The sequence below is a fragment of the Phragmites australis genome, chromosome 1 (genome assembly GCF_958298935.1).
Source record: "Phragmites australis chromosome 1, lpPhrAust1.1, whole genome shotgun sequence".
Lineage (NCBI taxonomy): Eukaryota > Viridiplantae > Streptophyta > Magnoliopsida > Poales > Poaceae > Phragmites > Phragmites australis.
In genome coordinates, this window is record NC_084921.1 from 29,011,253 (window position 1) to 29,028,487 (window position 17,235).

Below are 17,235 nucleotides of genomic sequence, written 5' to 3' on the forward strand. Positions count from 1 at the left end.
AAGCAAAATTTATCGGACCTGTTTAAAAATATTCTCGTGAGACTATGTTCATGATATATATTTTATGATCTAATAGCTAGACTAAAGAGAAGAGAGAATAAGTAAACACGTGTTATAAAAAAAGAAATTTTTTTATAAGATCAGATCCTACAAAATTTGCTTTCTACATCTAAACCTTCGGCGGCAGTCAAAACCTCGCACGCGGTGGCGCCTCTCTATGCTCCATCGAGTGCAGGCACCTTTCAGCCATCGGGGCTGCCTACCCACGATGAATCTGGCCTCGTCATCAGATATGCTAGTTTGATTGGCGCGTCTACGCCGCACCCGTTTTTATTTTGCGTTATAGAGCATGACAAAAGAAGACTAAAAAATTAAATTCACAAATTTTGTACATTTCAATATTTATTTATAAAATTATTAATATTAAATATATTAAATTAATTATAGAGAAAACAATAGTACTTTTATACATGCACATAGTTTTAACACGTAGGTGAAAGTAATACTAACCTAAAAAAATATGTTTCATATTTTTTGAGTTTCAGATATTTTTCTTTGTATTTTAGATTTTTTTCAACCGATTTATTAATGTAACTAATATTTATTTCGACAATTTTTCTAGAATTTCTCGAAAAAGAGAATTACATATATATATGTATACAAATACATGTATACCTATACGTATATATACACACATATATATACATATGGCACACTACTACAGTAGCAGGGGCCTTGAGAGGGTGCCGATTCGCCATCGTTAGGATATAGTATTGATTTGATTGGCGCGTTTATGCTGTACCTGTTTTTATTTTGCTGTGTAGAGCACAACAAAAGAAGACTAAAAAATTAAGTTCACAAATTTTGTACATTTTAATATTTATTTATGAAATTATTTATGTTAAATACATTAAATTAATTATAGAGAAAACAATAGTACTTTTATGCATACACATAATTTTAACATGTAGGTGAAAGTAATACTAACCAAAAAAATTGTTTCATATTTTTTGAGTTTTAGATATTTTTCTTTGCATTTTAGATTTTTTTTCAACCGATTTATTAATGTAACTAATATTTATTTTGATATTTTTCTAGAATTTCTCGAAAAAGAGAATTACATATATATATATATATACGTATATACACATATGTATATATGTATAAATGTATATCTATACATATACATGTACATATGTATACAAATACATGTATATCTATACATATATACACATATATACATAGGGTCGCTGCTACAGTAGCAGAGGAGGGCGCCGAATTCGTCATAGTTAGGATATAGTATTGATAAGGCTACTTTTTTTAGCCTTCTAGGCTTGGTTTACTCTGTCAGTCACTACTGTGCCCTTCTGGTGGTAAATTAACGCGATGGTGCTGCTGCTGCATTACGTTATCTTAGGTGCATGAAAATCGAGTAACGTTTGCGCTGTTTTTGAAGACAGGGATACTTCAGGAACTTTAAGGGTATGGTTGGTTCGACGTACTAGTGGTGGATGGGAGCGACCCCGTCTAAGATTTTGGACTTGTCCCTTATTTGCTTCGTAGGCAAAAGTGGATAGGACCATCTAATATTCTCTCAAAATTAATCTAGATGAGCTGATCCCTAAAAAAAGCTGGACGAGTTGGATGAACAGTACCAGTCCGTGACTCTCACCTCAGTTCAAGCCGATGACCTGTGGGGTTGAATGAACAGTACCCATCCGTTTCTAATTTTTTTCTTTCCTCTTCCCCTATTTGGATAGTGGGGTTTTCGAACTCTAAAAATGACAAAACTTTTTCTATAGATTCTATAATTCATGATAAATACATTTTAAAAAGATTTACCTGAATATCCCTTATAGATTTCAAAATAAAAATATCCAAATGGGTTACTTCTAGAAATTCTAGTAACTTTTAAGGCCTCAAAGAAAATTTCAAAAATCGGAAAAAATTCACTAATATTCCTCTCATATGACGTAATAATTTCTAGAATTATTATGAACCCTAAGTTATTTGGTGAAAAAATAAGTTCCTTTGCAATGCTCTATTTATATGCATTTTTATTATTTCATATGATATTATCTTTTTAATTAAATTTGAATTCAAACAAATTCAAAAATTCACAAATTCATCCAATGCTTATGAGATGCATATAAATATGAATATGCACAAATTGAGGTGTTTATCAAAAAATCATCACAATCAACTCAGCTTATCATATCCATTCAATCAAGCAGAAAACTGATTTATCTCATCCATCCTAACTAAACATAAAATTGAATTATCCCATTTAGAAAATTATAAATAGTCATATCTCATCCAACCTCGCACTCCAACCCAACACACCCTAAAGGATTTAGTTCAAAAGTGTGTACTTAATCCTAAGTATATGGATCCCATGACCTCCCCTTTGCAAACATGCCCTGAAACCTACATATCAGCGACTTCAACAATTCTAAGAGCAGATGCATTGAATCAAGGAGAATTTCCCCGTTGCACCTCATTCCGAATTCTAAAATGAAGTGCCAAAAGCTGGAATCAAGTAACCATAGGTTCATTGGATTTAGAGCATGAGAAACTCAAAGGTGCTCGAAACGACCAGCAATACAATAGTATGGCAGCATAAACATTGTGTCCACTGACAGTTGGGAGACGTAGTTGAGTTGTAGCGTCCTGCTTACGAATGGATAATCATGTTATTTTGCTTGCTTAGATTAGGAATTCCCGGGGTTTGAATGGTCAGATTAGAAATCCACCTTGCAATAAATTAGTATCTATATCCTCCTCACCTCCTGTTAGGAATGAAAACCCAAAAAAAGTTATGAAGCATGTTCTAAATGAAAGCTGTTAAGGCCTTGAAAATGGCCAAACTTTGTGAAGAGTAGAAGGAAATTGGCCTCGCAATAAAAAAGAAATGTACCTAATTAAAAGTTTCTGATATTTAAATACAAGTTCGATGCACCTCTGGGTTGTTTGACTTGGCAAGTGACATGAGGAACAAAACACACAAATGTTCGAATACATCATATACACACATCTTACATCAAACAAAAGCATAAGAAAACATGCAAGAAAAAGTGAATGTACATTACAGCTGCAAATACTACTATTAATTGGGTCCATCACACTAAGCTGCACGTGATTAGGCTGGATCGACATGTGGGGCAGTAAGGTATTCAGTGGGGGTGTTGTTGTTTGATGCTGCCACTATGTTCATGATTGGTTCATTGAAATAAGAAGGATGCTTAGGATTGTCCAGCTGGGTGTCCTTGTTGCTTAGCATCCTCACGACCTCCTTCATGTCCGGCCGGTCCTCTGGATTGGCCTGAACGCATAGGAGCGCAATCTGAATGCACTGGATTATTTCTGCCTCTTGGTCATGATGGTCAACGCTTAGAGAGTTGTCGATAAGCTGCTTGCAATTTCCGTCTTCCCACAGACGCCACGCCTGTTCCAAACAGAGAAAATGTTTTGACAGGTGATCTTAAAAAAATCAGTAAGGAGGTATTATTCAAGAAAAGTATTCTTCACATTTCCAAGTACGAGAGACTACTTACATATGCCATTAGATTGTTTGATCTTTTGTATCGACGGAAACTAGTCGCAACTTTCCGTCCGCTTATTATCTCCAGAACCAAGACTCCAAAGCTAAAAACATCAGACTTTACTGAGAAGGTATTCCTGAAAAAGTACTCGGGTGCCATGTAACCACTGGAAATAGGAAGAAGTAAACATTTAATTCATATGTCGATACAAGCATGTATAAAATTGAGAAATGAATCTGAACTTTGAAACTTAAACATGCCGTGCCAATAGTAGATAAGCTAAGCAAGTTAAAATGCAGAGATGCCAGCTCTTACCGTGTTCCCATCAATCTAGTAGTGCATAATTCTGTCACACTTGAACTAAACATCCTAGCTATCCCAAAATCAGAAATCTTTGGTTTCATTTGACTATCCAATAGTACATTACTTGCTTTCAAGTCTCTGTGGACAATACATCTTTCTGGTTGTGAATAATTGTGGATGTAAAGAAGTCCTTGAGCTATCCCATCGATTATATTTTGACGTATGGGCCATGTCAGTGATGCCCACTTTGCAACATCTGCAAGTTTCATTGCAATTTATGAATGAGTCTAAACCTATAAGCGGCTTAATTAATTTCAAATATGAAGTGGGGAAAAAAGTGCCTTTTAGTGGGCATACCTTTGAAAACATCGTCCAGGCTCCTGTTGGACATGTACTCATAGACTAGTATATTTTCTTTATGTTGCATGCAGCAACCGATCAGCTTGACAAGATTTGAATGTTGAAGATTTGCTATGAGTCTAATTTCATTTCTGAACTCTGCCAAACCTTGCCTTGAATTCGCCGCTAATCTTTTGATCGCTGCAACTCCACAACTTAATTGACCCTGTGTAGAGAGATGCACTCATGCTCATTTAGTCTAAAGATGGTGTCAACGTTACTATTCCAACCATTATTGTGAACATTTGATGAGGTTGGAAACTGCTATTAGTGGTATAGAATATGTATCTTGTAGTGATAAGAATGAGAGTTTGTTGGGAGTTTGGTCTTGAAGGTGAGAGCTTGATGGGAGTTTGCTTGGAAAATAATTTCGTAGATATCAAAACTATGGAAACAGTGGACAAATGAAATGAGATGAATTAGGCTCCTTTTGATACAAGAAATGCATGCAATGCATATTAGTAGTTTGGCTATATAAGACTCATTACAATGACCCACCCACTAAAATCACTTGCATCTTTTTTTTTAAAAAAAAAAGTAGTTCGAAGAACATTATAATCAGATTTTGGTATACGGAAAATTAAGTAGTTATACCATCAAGTCTAATGAGGACAAAATATAAGTGGTCTAATGCAGCAGCAACAGCAGCAATAACAAGAAGCATCATAATTACTTTTGTTGTGACACAACTATATATGTTTTTGCTTATGTAATATTCCTACTATTTTCTCTTTAACATAACTAAAATTAAATAGTTTTGTATTTTATGTTAGAGTATTTTTTCATAAAAATAACAACAATTTCTGAGATAATATGTACACTATTATAATTGACTTACCCGGTAAACAGGACCAAAAGCTCCTTCCCCAAGTCTCATTGCCTCTGAGAAATTACCGGTGGCATTTCTTATCTCAGATAAAGTAAAGAGTGAAAACATTGAGCCAATTTCCGCGGTGAGTCGCTTTGTCCATTCCTCCAGCTCATTTTGGATTCGTAAGTCTATTTTTGCAGCAAAACATTAGCTAAGGAATGCAAAAAGACATAACAAGATGAGACAACATTTTGTTCTCACTTACTACAAAATACAAACTTATGAATACACAGTCTGTATAAATCCATAACTTAAACTTTTCATGTGTAAAACTTCACATAAACAACAGTGTTAATTCAAATATTTTCTGTCACATGTGTTCCCATAAATACAAAAGTATTACTAGCACATTCCTTAGGAGACCACCATACCTAGGAATCAGAGTCAGTACCCGGTCCATGTTCATCTTACCTTTTTTTTATTCGTTTTGCATGGGTCCGTCTATATAAGGATGTTTCTTATTTTTGTAAGAATCATACACATTTTTTCTAAAGTAATATATTGCTCATAGTAACCAAAATTTTTACCTCGTTTCCATTTTAGGAGTAGAATTGAGCCAGATATGATAATTACAGCAAAGAGAGCTGCTGCAATGGAAAATGCAATGATCATAGCTTTGTTTGGTCCATCTACATGGTAAATAAGGCAAAAGTCAGATTGCATTTGGAATCTATATTTAGTATGTAAATACAGATAAATTTCAACTACAAGATTAATTTCAAAAGGAAATAGAACCGCGGAAGAATCCCTGTAGTTCTTTACATTTGTTATTCATTTATTTCCCTTTACACATACATGGAAATTATACTAACTATATTATTGACCATTGAATTCTCTAGAATCTAAACATATGCTTTCCTTGATCTACTCTGAAAGTTCTTACCTCAAATTTTGTAAGACTTGTTCAATTCAACTCTTTTATATATAGATACTCGTTAGAGAATGGACAAAATAAATGTAGAGAAAGGATTCGATGATACACGGAAGGTGCTGACCAATATGTCTAGAGAACATACAAGTATATCTTATTTAAAACGTGAAGGGATATAACTAAGCGGCAGAATCTCACCTTGACGTGATTGAAGTCATCAGATATTGATTATCCCTAAACCCAATGTAAGTCTTGTTTTGAATTATGCCACTACTATAGAAACATTAATCTACGACTCTCTATCATTGTCGGTTCCTTAAAACTTGACAATGACAATGTATCATTGTCAGTTCATATCAAGATACGATAGTGGCAGTCCATCTGAAAAGAATTGGTGGTGATAAAACATTATCACTGTCGGTTCATGTCAAGAACCAACAATGATAATAGAGGGATTATCACTGCAGTTTCATGTTATGAACCAACAATAATAATGATTTGCAGCTTGTCTTTAAAAATTCATAATTTTTCATATAGAATTTAATGGAGACTATTCCTAAACTAGATAAAAAAAGATAAAAGTAGTAATAATATGGTAAAATAATAACATATGAAATGCTTACCCTACAACTAAAGAATGATTAACATATTATATATGTAATGCTCTTATCTACCTTTCATGTGAGCCAATAGAGTTCCTAGTTGGATGAAATATGGAATTATACTAAAATATAACTTAGAAAAATGATCATCTCTAACTGTAGTAATTGCATGGTGAAATAATAATATATACAATGTTTAAGTTGGTTCATGTTGAAGTAAGCGAAAACAAGTGGCAGTTTGTATATTTCTAGTGAGATATTAAAAATTCATAAAATATTCATACAGAGTCGGATGAAAGAATATTTATATGAAAATTGAAGATCTCGACGAGATTTGCATCTTTGTAGTTGACAATTTTTTCATTTAAAATCATTCTAATGCTAAATGCTCATAAAATGTTTTGAACAACAAAGGATAAAGGAAAAAAAAATCATATTGCTCTCGGCCTAGTGATATGTGAGACGGTAAAGAGGCTTCATGCAAGATGAGAGGTCATGAGTTTGACTCCTATGAACCGCATGCGTATGTATTTCATGCAAAAAATTGTGTGAAGACATGCGACCGTCTATATAGCATAGGAGGGTGAGAAATCTTTTTTTAGATTTTTTTTAGCCTTGAAAAAACTCGATTCAGGGACCTACTATTAATGTTGATTTATAATTATCAGTATTGGTTTGTGTTACGAACTGGTAGTGATAAGGAGTATTACTACCAGTTTCCGAACAAGCACTGATAGTCGGCGATTATCACTGATGAATTCATAGTGTCAGTTAAAAATCAATAATGATGACAGTTATAAACCGGAATTGATAGGGGATTTTTTTTTTATAGTAGTGCGCACTTGTCAGGATCAAATGGGAAGGGGTGGCTATACATAGGTTGCAAAGGTGAACTCCCTGCTTGATGACTCTTTGCAATCAAATTTATTACGCCTGTAAATTTTAGGATAGAAAAAATTGGAAGTATGTGTTAACTGTGAAAGCCTCAAATTATATAACCTTTTAAAAGTTCAAAAATCGCTCCCCAATTTTTCAAAATTCTCTTTGGCTTTTGCCATCTTTGAGAGATTTTTCCAATTTTCTTTTCGGTGGAAAATCTTTTCTGAACAACCCTGAATCAGAACCTTACAATTAAGAGAGCCAAGCTTAGCTTGGTTGATAGAGGCATCCGGGGTGGAACGTACCAGCCCAACAGAGCTTGAACTGGGTGCTCACAATATCAGGTGGGCACTAACCCGCCGTCGTCACCCTTTTAAAAAAGAACCATAGAATTAAACCAAACCCCAAGATATGTTGTGCAAGCCCTATACTGTATATATGGTGGTCGGCGGCAGCATGAAGGAGTGGCGGCAGCGTAACACGTTGGAGGTAAGGGTAGGATCGGTTGACTGGGAGAGGCAGGGTTTCTTTTCACTTTTCAGATGGGATGGTAGGAGGATTTTTGGATAATAATAGGACAGAATGCGAAATCTATTATTTCAAACAAAAAAAAAGCATTAAGCAGCGAACACTTACCAAATATAGCAAAATCTCTACATTTGATTATCTTTAATTTGGAAAATATTGGATATATATTCAAAAATTGTTGCACATATGTCTTTAGAATTATTGTGTTAGCTTTCACATGTCGCATTGTCTTTCAAAAATAGTTGATTAAAGTCTTTCAAAGATATGGCATTAAGTCCTTTAAAATACTTGATGATAAATAATAAATAGTTACTATATCCGGGTAACCCAGTGTTCCTCCTAATTCTTAGAAAATATCTTTATCTCTAGAGAGAAGATCCATAAAAGAAAGAAAACTACAAGCAAGTACTCAAGACATCCTATAACTAGGAAGACCTATCTTCAAGAATAAAAAGAAAGAGTCAAGATGACGTACGACACACCTATATATATACGGAGCCAAGGGACCCTACAGAGAACAGAGCAATACGAGTTCAACAAGCCAATTCAAGTCAACAGAAGCCATGAAAGAGGTTTAGATCCATCTAGAATAGCTACACCCCCTTATAACAGACTTAGATCAATAAAAGACAAACATGACGCAATGTTATTATCCTCAGTGAGATCCGAATTAGTCTAAAAACCTCTGCGTGTTTCCCTTATGATTCATCTACTCAAAGCATCCCCCTATTCTTCAACAAGTTCGTTAGATCAGCGATTTATGAATCGTCAATGGCTAGCGCCGTCCATGGGGATCATGACAAAAGGTGTTGAAGAGTCTACACACGACATGTCATCGATGTCGCCTAAAGCTTCGTTGAATCAATCGAGTAGATTACAATGACAAACTTTCTGCGACGATTTAAGCGACGAGGTAAGTCAATTTATGGATCAATACGCCAAAGATTACGATATCGAGTTTGAACCACTCGGTTGCCAAGACAATTGTGAATGTTTGTTCATAGTAGTTAGGATCAATCCCTGCAATTTCTGACAATATGGATGGTCAAGATAACAATCCGGAGTAATCCAATGCAGCATCATGATGGATCTAGACACCTCCTCCAGTGGAGGTTACCCCCGAGAAGTTTTCACCATCGAAAATAGAGGTGATGATCTGGGTCATCATAATGATGACCTTGTAAAGATTCGGGGTCCTCCGGTCCTAGTGGTTGGCAATGGTCATACAATCTCTTGATCATCAACATGGGGCTGACCGTTTTAAATCTATGACTGCAAAGAGGATCCTCCTTCTACAAGAGGCCCCCATGCACCCTTTGACCATAGATATGGCTATCCCAGCTGGTAAGAATTGGGTAAACTCAGTGGTCAAATTGATAAAGGAGATCATACTCCAGGCCGAGAACTCTCATCTGGCCTCAGACGGAAACAATACTAACTGGGGAAGGCCAAGCAACCCTCCATCACGAGATGCATCTGACCTGAAGAGGCGTAACCCTAGGAACAAGGCTTCCCGGGATGACAGTCGGGAAAATAATCGCCGTCGCACCTCACCTGTCAAAGGTCATCCGATCAACGACTTGTGTTAGTTCATTGAAAACCGGCGAGGATGCCCGAGGGCTTCTGAAGATGTTTCTTCTACCCCACCCCATCGATCTAATCAGGAAACATCCCAACCTCGATAAGATCAAGACCAATATTTGATTGTTGTGGAAAAGACTCTTAGGGGCACTGGAATCAAACAAGGCACCACCAAATCTATACCACAACCATCCAAGCAGGTGGTGGAAATGAGAAGGTAATGGTGAATTACCTCCCCACGGCCCTTGAAGGGGCAGCCATGATATGGTTGACCAATCTATCAACAAGGGCAATCTATTCATGGGAGAAGCTTTGTGATGTGTTCTGAGCTAACTTCTAGGTACGTATGTTCGCCCCGGCATGAAGAATGATCTCCGCCGCTATGAGAAATGGTGAATGAAACATTGCGCGAGTTCGTGTGGTGCTTCAGCAACACTGGAAACACTACCCCCAAGATTAGTGACTACACTATCATCCAGGCATTCACTCAAGGGGTTAAGAGCTGGCGTTGAGTTGAAAACATCACTAGAAAGGAGCCTAAAATGATTAAGGAGCTCATGTAAATTGTTGATAAGTTTGCCAGGGCTGAGAATGCATTCCTCTATGTCAAGGAAAAGACTCAGGGCATCAAGCGTCCTCAACCTGAGCTCGGTGGAGACAAGGTCCAGAACAAACATAAGAAGAACACCAAGGGAGGTAAGGGAAAGGAAGTTAAATCTGACAAAGTTTTTATAGATCTGCCCAATGTTCGTCCCGACTAGTGCTCCGGTTATTCTTAGAGCAGAAGCTTTACACCAGGCTCCAGCGAACATGATAGGAAGCCTTGGTGCGACTTTCACCAAACCGACAACCACAACATGTACGAGTATCACCTCTAGAAAAAGTTGTTCAAGGCGGAAGTTGAAAAAGTAGCCAAGAGAAAGAAGGTCCAGGTTGCGACCCAAAGCAGAGAGTCTGACTCAAATGGCAATGGGGATGACACGAACACGATGCCTTTCTAGCTGGCAAGAGGATGATCGACCACATGTTTGGTAGTTCGTCATCCCATGAGTCCAAGCTATAGTACAAGACAGTGGTCTGAGAAGTCTTAACTGCTATTCCTAAAGGTCATCAAGTTGTGAAGTGATCGGACACATAGATCTCCTTTGAGCGAGAAAATTGTCTTAATACCTTCATATGACTGAGCCGCTTTCTAATAGTGGTCGAGCCAACGATAAATAACTATAGGGTTACTCGAGTCCTTATCGATGGAGGAAGTTCCTTAAAACATACTCTTCGCTAATGCACTTGGATGAATACAGATCTCTCAGTCTGCAATCAAGTCAGTTATTCAAGGCTTCTATGGTATAGTACTCGGGTCCTCGGCCACTCTGGTCGGCCAGATATCACTACCTGTCACCTTCGGGAAGCCTGACAATTTCTGAACATAAAAAATCATGTTTGATGTGGTCGATTTTAAGATGGCATACAATGTCATCTTAGGAAGACCTACTCTTGCAAAATTCATGGTAGCCACACACTATGCTTACTAGTATGTGAAGATTTCAGGACCCAAGGGAGTCATCATCATCCGAGGCTGCATGAAAACATGCTTATGCAGTGACAAACAAAGTTTAGATGTGGCCACGCAGCACCAACCCGGTAAGGAGATGAAGAACTCGAGGCCAAAAGCCTTTGTGAAGTCTCACAGTGAAGTCCAATCAGTTCCTTTGGATCCAACAGAGCCATCTAAGACCGTACAAATAGGTTCTAAACTGGATCCCAAATAGGAACTCATGCTCATCACTTTCCTCTGGGCAAACGCAGACGTGTTCGTTTGGCAACCGTTAGGCATGCCCAGGATCCCTAGGGAAGTGATTGAGTATAAATTATCTATCCGACCCAATGCAGAGCTGGTTCAATAGAAACTCTAACGGTTCGCACCTGATAAAAAGAAGCTATTATAGAGGAAATTGAAAGGCTCACCAAGGCAGGCTTTATTCGAGAAGTGGATCACCCCGAGTGGCTCACAAACCCTGTTATGGTAAAAAAAAATCAAACGGCAAATGAAGAATGTGTGTTGACTTCATGGACCTAAAAAAAGCATGCCCTAAGGACACTTTTCCTCTACCACGAATAGATCAGATAGTTGATTCCACATCTGGCTACGACTATCTAAGCCTTCTTGATGCATATTCTGGTTATCACCAAATTAGCTTGAATCCAAAATATGAGGATAAACCCTCCTTTATTACCCCGTTTGGGGTCTACTCCTATATTAAAATGCCCTTCGAAATGAAAAATGGCAGTGCCACAACAAGGAATGCAGATAACACTCCAAGATCAGATCGGTCGGAACGTAGAGGCTTGTGTCAATGATCTCATCATCAAAACCAAAAAGAAGGAAGATCTCATCTCTGACCTACAAGAAATGTTCAACAACCTACACAATAATCAGGTCATGCTAAACCCAAAAAAGTGCGTATTTGGAGTCGATGCGGGAAAATTGATCGGATATCTAGTGTCTTACCGTGGGAATAGAAGTCAATCCCAAAAAGATCCAAGCTATTGAAGAGATGTGACCTCCCATGTCAATGCGAGAAGTGCAAAGACTAACCAGATGCAAGGCAGCCCTTAGTCAATTTGTTTCCTGGCTCGGAGCTCAAGGACTTTCCTTCTTCAAGTTGTTAAGACAACATGACAAATTTGAGTGATCAAAAGAAGTAGATAAGACGTTCTTTATCAAAAAGGCACTCATGAAATACATATCTCAGAAGCAGAGTAGAGAACTACTCGAAAAAATCCATGGAGGGGTATCTGGAACTCACGCTTCCTTTGTACCCTGGTCAAAAAGGCTTTTAGATAAGGTTTCTATTGACTTACGACTCTCCATTATACAAGCAAGTTGGTAAAAATGTGTACAAGCTATCAATTTCATAGTAGAAGAGTACATCAACCTGCTCAAGTCTTACAAACGGTCCCTTTATCGTGGCCATTCACAACTTGAGGGCTGGATATTCCAGGGCCCTTCCTGGTAGCACCCGGAGGCTTCAAGTTTCTATTCGTTGCAATTGACACCTTTATCAAGTGGATTGAAGCTGAGCCAGTTAGAAAAATCACATCGACGCCCACCAAGAAATTCATCATGAAAAGTGTCATGAAAGATTTGGTATCTCGAGTAGGATCATCACCGACAATGGTACTTAATTCTCCAGCGCAACATATATCGATTACTATGAGGAACTCGACACTATAGTTTGCTTTCCATCCATGGCACATCCACAGTGCAACGGACATGTCGAGCAGGAAAATGGGCTAGTACTTCAGGGAATCAAAATCCTCATCTTCATCCCCTCATCCGCTTACGGTAAAGCCTAGGCTTTCGAATTACCTAATATACTCTGGGCACTTCGAACAACATCTAGTATGGTGATGGGTGAAATGCCTTTCTTCCTAGTCTACGGGGCTAAAGCAATGCTACCTTGTGAACTAAAGATAAAATCTCCCTGAGTTGAGTTATACACCGATAAGGATGAAATACCAAGAAGACAATATGACATCAATGCTCTCAAAGAAAAAATAACACAAGTGTTAATAAGATCAGCATGATACCAACAAGCTCTCCAACGCTATCATGACTAGAACATCAGTAAAAGATCATTCGAACCCAAAGATCTGGATCTATCAATAAACTATCTCCAAAGTGAGAAGGTCCCTATAGGGTGGTCGAATTTAATCAACCAGGGTCATAAGGATAGCTATGAAAGATGGTCAAGTCCTTAAAAACTCTTAGAATATCGACCAACTTCGTAAGTTCTATGTGTAAGTACTTAGAATAATTTTGTAATATTAGTTATCATATTTTTAATATATGTATTTTCATGTATCTTCGAATGAGTACCTTTAAAAACTGAGATAAGCCGCAATTCAGGAACTTATACCCACGTGCGCACTCGGTTTTTTGTATTGTCCATCCGGAAATTCTTCCCTGATAAACAGTCGGGGGCTTCACACATTCTAGAAGTACAAAACTTATTGTGCATATCTTTTTTCTATTGAAAAGGAAAGAATTTTTCTTTTAGGGATTGCAAAGGACCTTATCGGATCTTCGAGTGCTTGAAAACTCAAACGCTTTCTACTTGGAGTTGAGCCTAAGGTTGCCACGACAAATATCCTGACAAGAAATTCCACAAACCTCAAAACTATCCAAAAGACATATCGGACACTTGTTAAAACTTCCTTGTATTTAAAAGAAGGATTACAGTCATACACATGTATTATAATAGAAATAGGAATCTTCTATTTAACAAGAATTTTTGAGCTCTTTTACCGATAAACTAATGGAGAGATGATTATAGAAAGTCCTAAAAGAGCTACCCGACAAAGAGGAAGGAGAGACTGCTTTAACCTACCCAATGAGAGGTTAAGATTAGTGGCGCCCTAACTCCCGGCTAAACTTGCTAATGTCACAGCCTGAGATCATCGACATCTCCAACGATGATGATTTGGACTTCCTACCATAGGTTTTTGCTCTATGACAACAGTTTAGGAGAGGGATTGGCTCCCAACCACCATCGTCAGAGTTGGCACCTTGGCTACTCCTTTCAGCCATCCTCGCTGGAATAACACGAGGAAGGAGAGATGAAGCGGCGGGCATCTTGCCATCTTTAACGGAGACACCGTCGGATGCCTCCTTCTTCTCTGCCTTAGCCGCCGCTTCTTCCTCCTCTATTTCTGCCTCCAAAAAATCCCAGTCCACCTCATCTTGGAATTAAGGCACTGGGGGCTTGCTGTCTTTAACAAGGACGCCGTGAGTCGCAGCCCTTTCTTCAACCTCTTCGTCTAAGGAAATGTCAATGACCTCCACCACTGAACCAGACTTTGTGGGAGACGATGGAGCAGTGAGGGGGTGTATACTCGGGGGAAGAAGGTGAGTAGTCGGGGGAAGAGGGTGTGTACTCAAGAGAAGGAAGAGAATCCATGATCGAAGTTGAGTGTGGTGCTACTAAGATCCGACGTCTGAAAGTTTATATAGACCAACGGGTTAGGAGGCGAGATGCCTCACCTACCAAGCTTTAACTCCGGGCGTGGCTACGTTATGAGCTACAAGCTCCCAAGCGACACTTGACCATCAAAGCTACGTCTTTTCAGCTGACTAGCACGGACAAATAGGCGGACTCTGGTGTAGTCATTTACCCATTGAGTTGTCTAGGGTATTGGAGTAGTCGAAATGATAGAGTAATGATCCCTTCGCATTCATGACACTAGCACGTAAACTTTCCGCTGCCACGGTTCAACTTCTGAGCCTAGCCAGTGACGAGCGTTATCTCCCTTGTACTTGGCAAGGACGGGATAATTTTTGGACTGACTAAAAAATCTACGCGGATGGAGTACCTTCTCGAGAACTCTCTTGAGAACTCAAAGGCGCTCGAAATCCCGAGTAGGTGATGTTAAAGACCCATAAAACCCGATTAGATGTTTTATCCTAATCATAAGTCTGAGTTTACTCGATGATATAGTCGGACAAAAAGGTTATCTTTGCTAGCTATATACTTGAACCGTCAAAGTCTCATTTATGTACTGATGGGGAGCTTGACGATGAATAATAGATAGTTACCATATCTGAGTAACCATGGTTCCTCGTAATTCTTGGAGAATATATTTATGTCTAAAAAGGGATCCCTGGAAGAAAGAAAAGTACCCGTAGGTACCCAAGGTATCTCATAACCAGGAAGGCCTATTTCCAAAAATAGGAAGGAAGAGTTCAGATGACGTATGACACCCCATATATATACGGAGACAAGAGACCTTACAGAGAACATAGTGATACGAGTTCAACAAACCCATACAAGCTAACATAAGTCAAAAAAAAGTCAGCGACTAGGTTTAATTTATCTAGTATAGCTACACCCCTTTCTAACAAACTCGGATCAATATAAGACAAATATAATGTAGGATTATTATTCTCATGGAGGTCTGAAGCTGTCTAAAAACCTCTATATGTTTTTCTTATAATTCGTCTACTTAAAGTATCCCCTATTCATCAACAAGTTTGTTAAATCGGCAATTTATAAATTGTTGACAATAATATATAAATACCAAAAATTTAGACGTCGAACAGGATTAATATTATACGTACGCACTTTTAGGCATATTGAGCTTGAGCGTCTCCTTGGTCTCCTGGAAGAAGAGCTCTTTCTCGAACCGCAGGTTGCACCACACGCCGAGAATCCTCCCGCCGACACGGTGATCACCACTGGAAGTGGTAAACTTTTCCGGTATCCACGAGACGAGGTCGGCGAGGCACTTCCGGCAAAGATCCTTCTGGTCGTTCTCGCGGTCAGGCCTACACTGCACCAGCCCGTACACGATGTTCACTCCCTCTTCTCCGAAGCCGGACTCCCCCGTCGCGTACAGGTTCGACGAATAGTTCCATGCGAACTCGGCAGTCTTGTCGATCAGCTCCTTGACGCGTTCGCCGTAACGCGCGCCAGCACCGCCAGTGCCGTTCACGTAGTTCATGTTGGACGCGACCCATGCCGGCCTGTTGGAATGGTCGTTGTAGAGGAACCCGTCGCCGGAGAAGCTGAACATGTGCTGGTCGTAGTAGATGGTGGCGTCCTTGTAGAACGGGCAGATGAAGCGGTTTGCGATAGCGTCGTTGATGGTCTGGTTGAGGCTGCTGGCGCAGGCGGTGCCGGTGTAGTCCCCGCGGCAAAGCACGAAGCCAGACACCGGGCCGACATTGTCGGAGGCGAAGTAGGCGCCCGGAACGCTGACTTTCGTCAAGAGCCTGTCAGCAAGACTCTTGAGGTTGTCGTCGTAGTTGTCGCCGAGCTTGTACTGGCGAGTTTGCGCGCAGCAGTCGTAGTATAGCGGGTTCACCCTCGTCGTCATGTCCTCGTGGTTGTCGCATCCAACTGCTACCGCCGTCGATGGAAGGAGAAGGGCGGTGAGGATGACCAGGAGGAGGGGCTGCGCCGTGGTGAAGAGCATTGTTAGAGCTCACTGGAGCTTAGTTTCGAGCTTCTAGTTTTGAGAAGCATGAAGGTGTGCTGCTGCTATATTACTATATATATATATATACACGTACGTATATATGGCTCTTAGCCTCTTGCTTTCGCAAGGGCAAGTTTGTAATCAATAACATTGCTTTCGCTCGTAGATTATGTAGGTGGCGTGCCCGGTTGGAAGAACTGAGAGTTATTTTTTTTTTTTTTGGCCCCGGTCCACCCGGCGACCCACCTAGATGCGCCCCTGGTTTGTCGCATCCAACTTCTACCGCCGTCGATGGAAGGAGCAGGGCCGTGAAGATGACCGGGAGGGGCTGCACGTGATGAAGAGTATTTTTAGAGCTTAGTTTCGAGCTTCAAGTTTTGACAAGTATGTGCATGCGCTGCTGCTATATGACTATATGCACGTGCATATGGCTCTTAGCCTCTTGCTTTTGCAAGGTCAAGTTTGTAAGTAATGGCTTTGCTTTCGCTCCTAGATTGGCGTGTCTGGTGGAAAAAACTGAGAGCTACTGAATACCCACTCTGGTAAATGTAGATTATTTTAGTCTCTCAACTATTATCTAAATATAAATTATTTTTAAATTTTTATGTATTTTTTTCTTTTTTATTCTCGTCTTATCCTTATTTAATAAATGCTACCACACTCACAAATAAATAAGTTGTC

The 17,235-nt window shown here is 39.2% G+C and overlaps 1 protein-coding gene across 1 annotated transcript; it reads right to left on the reverse strand.

The window, feature by feature from the left end:
* Positions 1-2,943: 2,943 nt before the first annotated feature.
* Positions 2,944-16,572, reverse strand: LOC133883933 (cysteine-rich receptor-like protein kinase 10). The gene is made up of 7 exons (XM_062323342.1): positions 15,699-16,572; positions 5,643-5,744; positions 5,083-5,243; positions 4,203-4,410; positions 3,858-4,101; positions 3,555-3,708; positions 2,944-3,445 (listed from the first exon to the last, which is right to left on the reverse strand). Exons 1-7 carry the CDS (start codon positions 16,549-16,551, stop codon positions 3,140-3,142), a joined length of 2,028 nt encoding a protein of 675 aa, XP_062179326.1. The 5' UTR covers positions 16,552-16,572; the 3' UTR covers positions 2,944-3,139.
* Positions 16,573-17,235: the final 663 nt, after the last annotated feature.

Coding starts and splice junctions, on each gene's coding strand:
- LOC133883933 (XM_062323342.1), bottom strand. CDS start 16,551: ATGCTCTTCACCACGGCGCAGCCCCTCCTCCTGGTCATCCTCACCGCC. Junction 5,745..15,698: donor CAAGCTCAATATGCCTAAAA/GTGCGTACGTAT, acceptor TTTACCATGTAG/ATGGACCAAACAAAGCTATG. Junction 4,411..5,082: donor CTTTTGGTCCTGTTTACCGG/GTAAGTCAATTA, acceptor CTCTCTACACAG/GGTCAATTAAGTTGTGGAGT.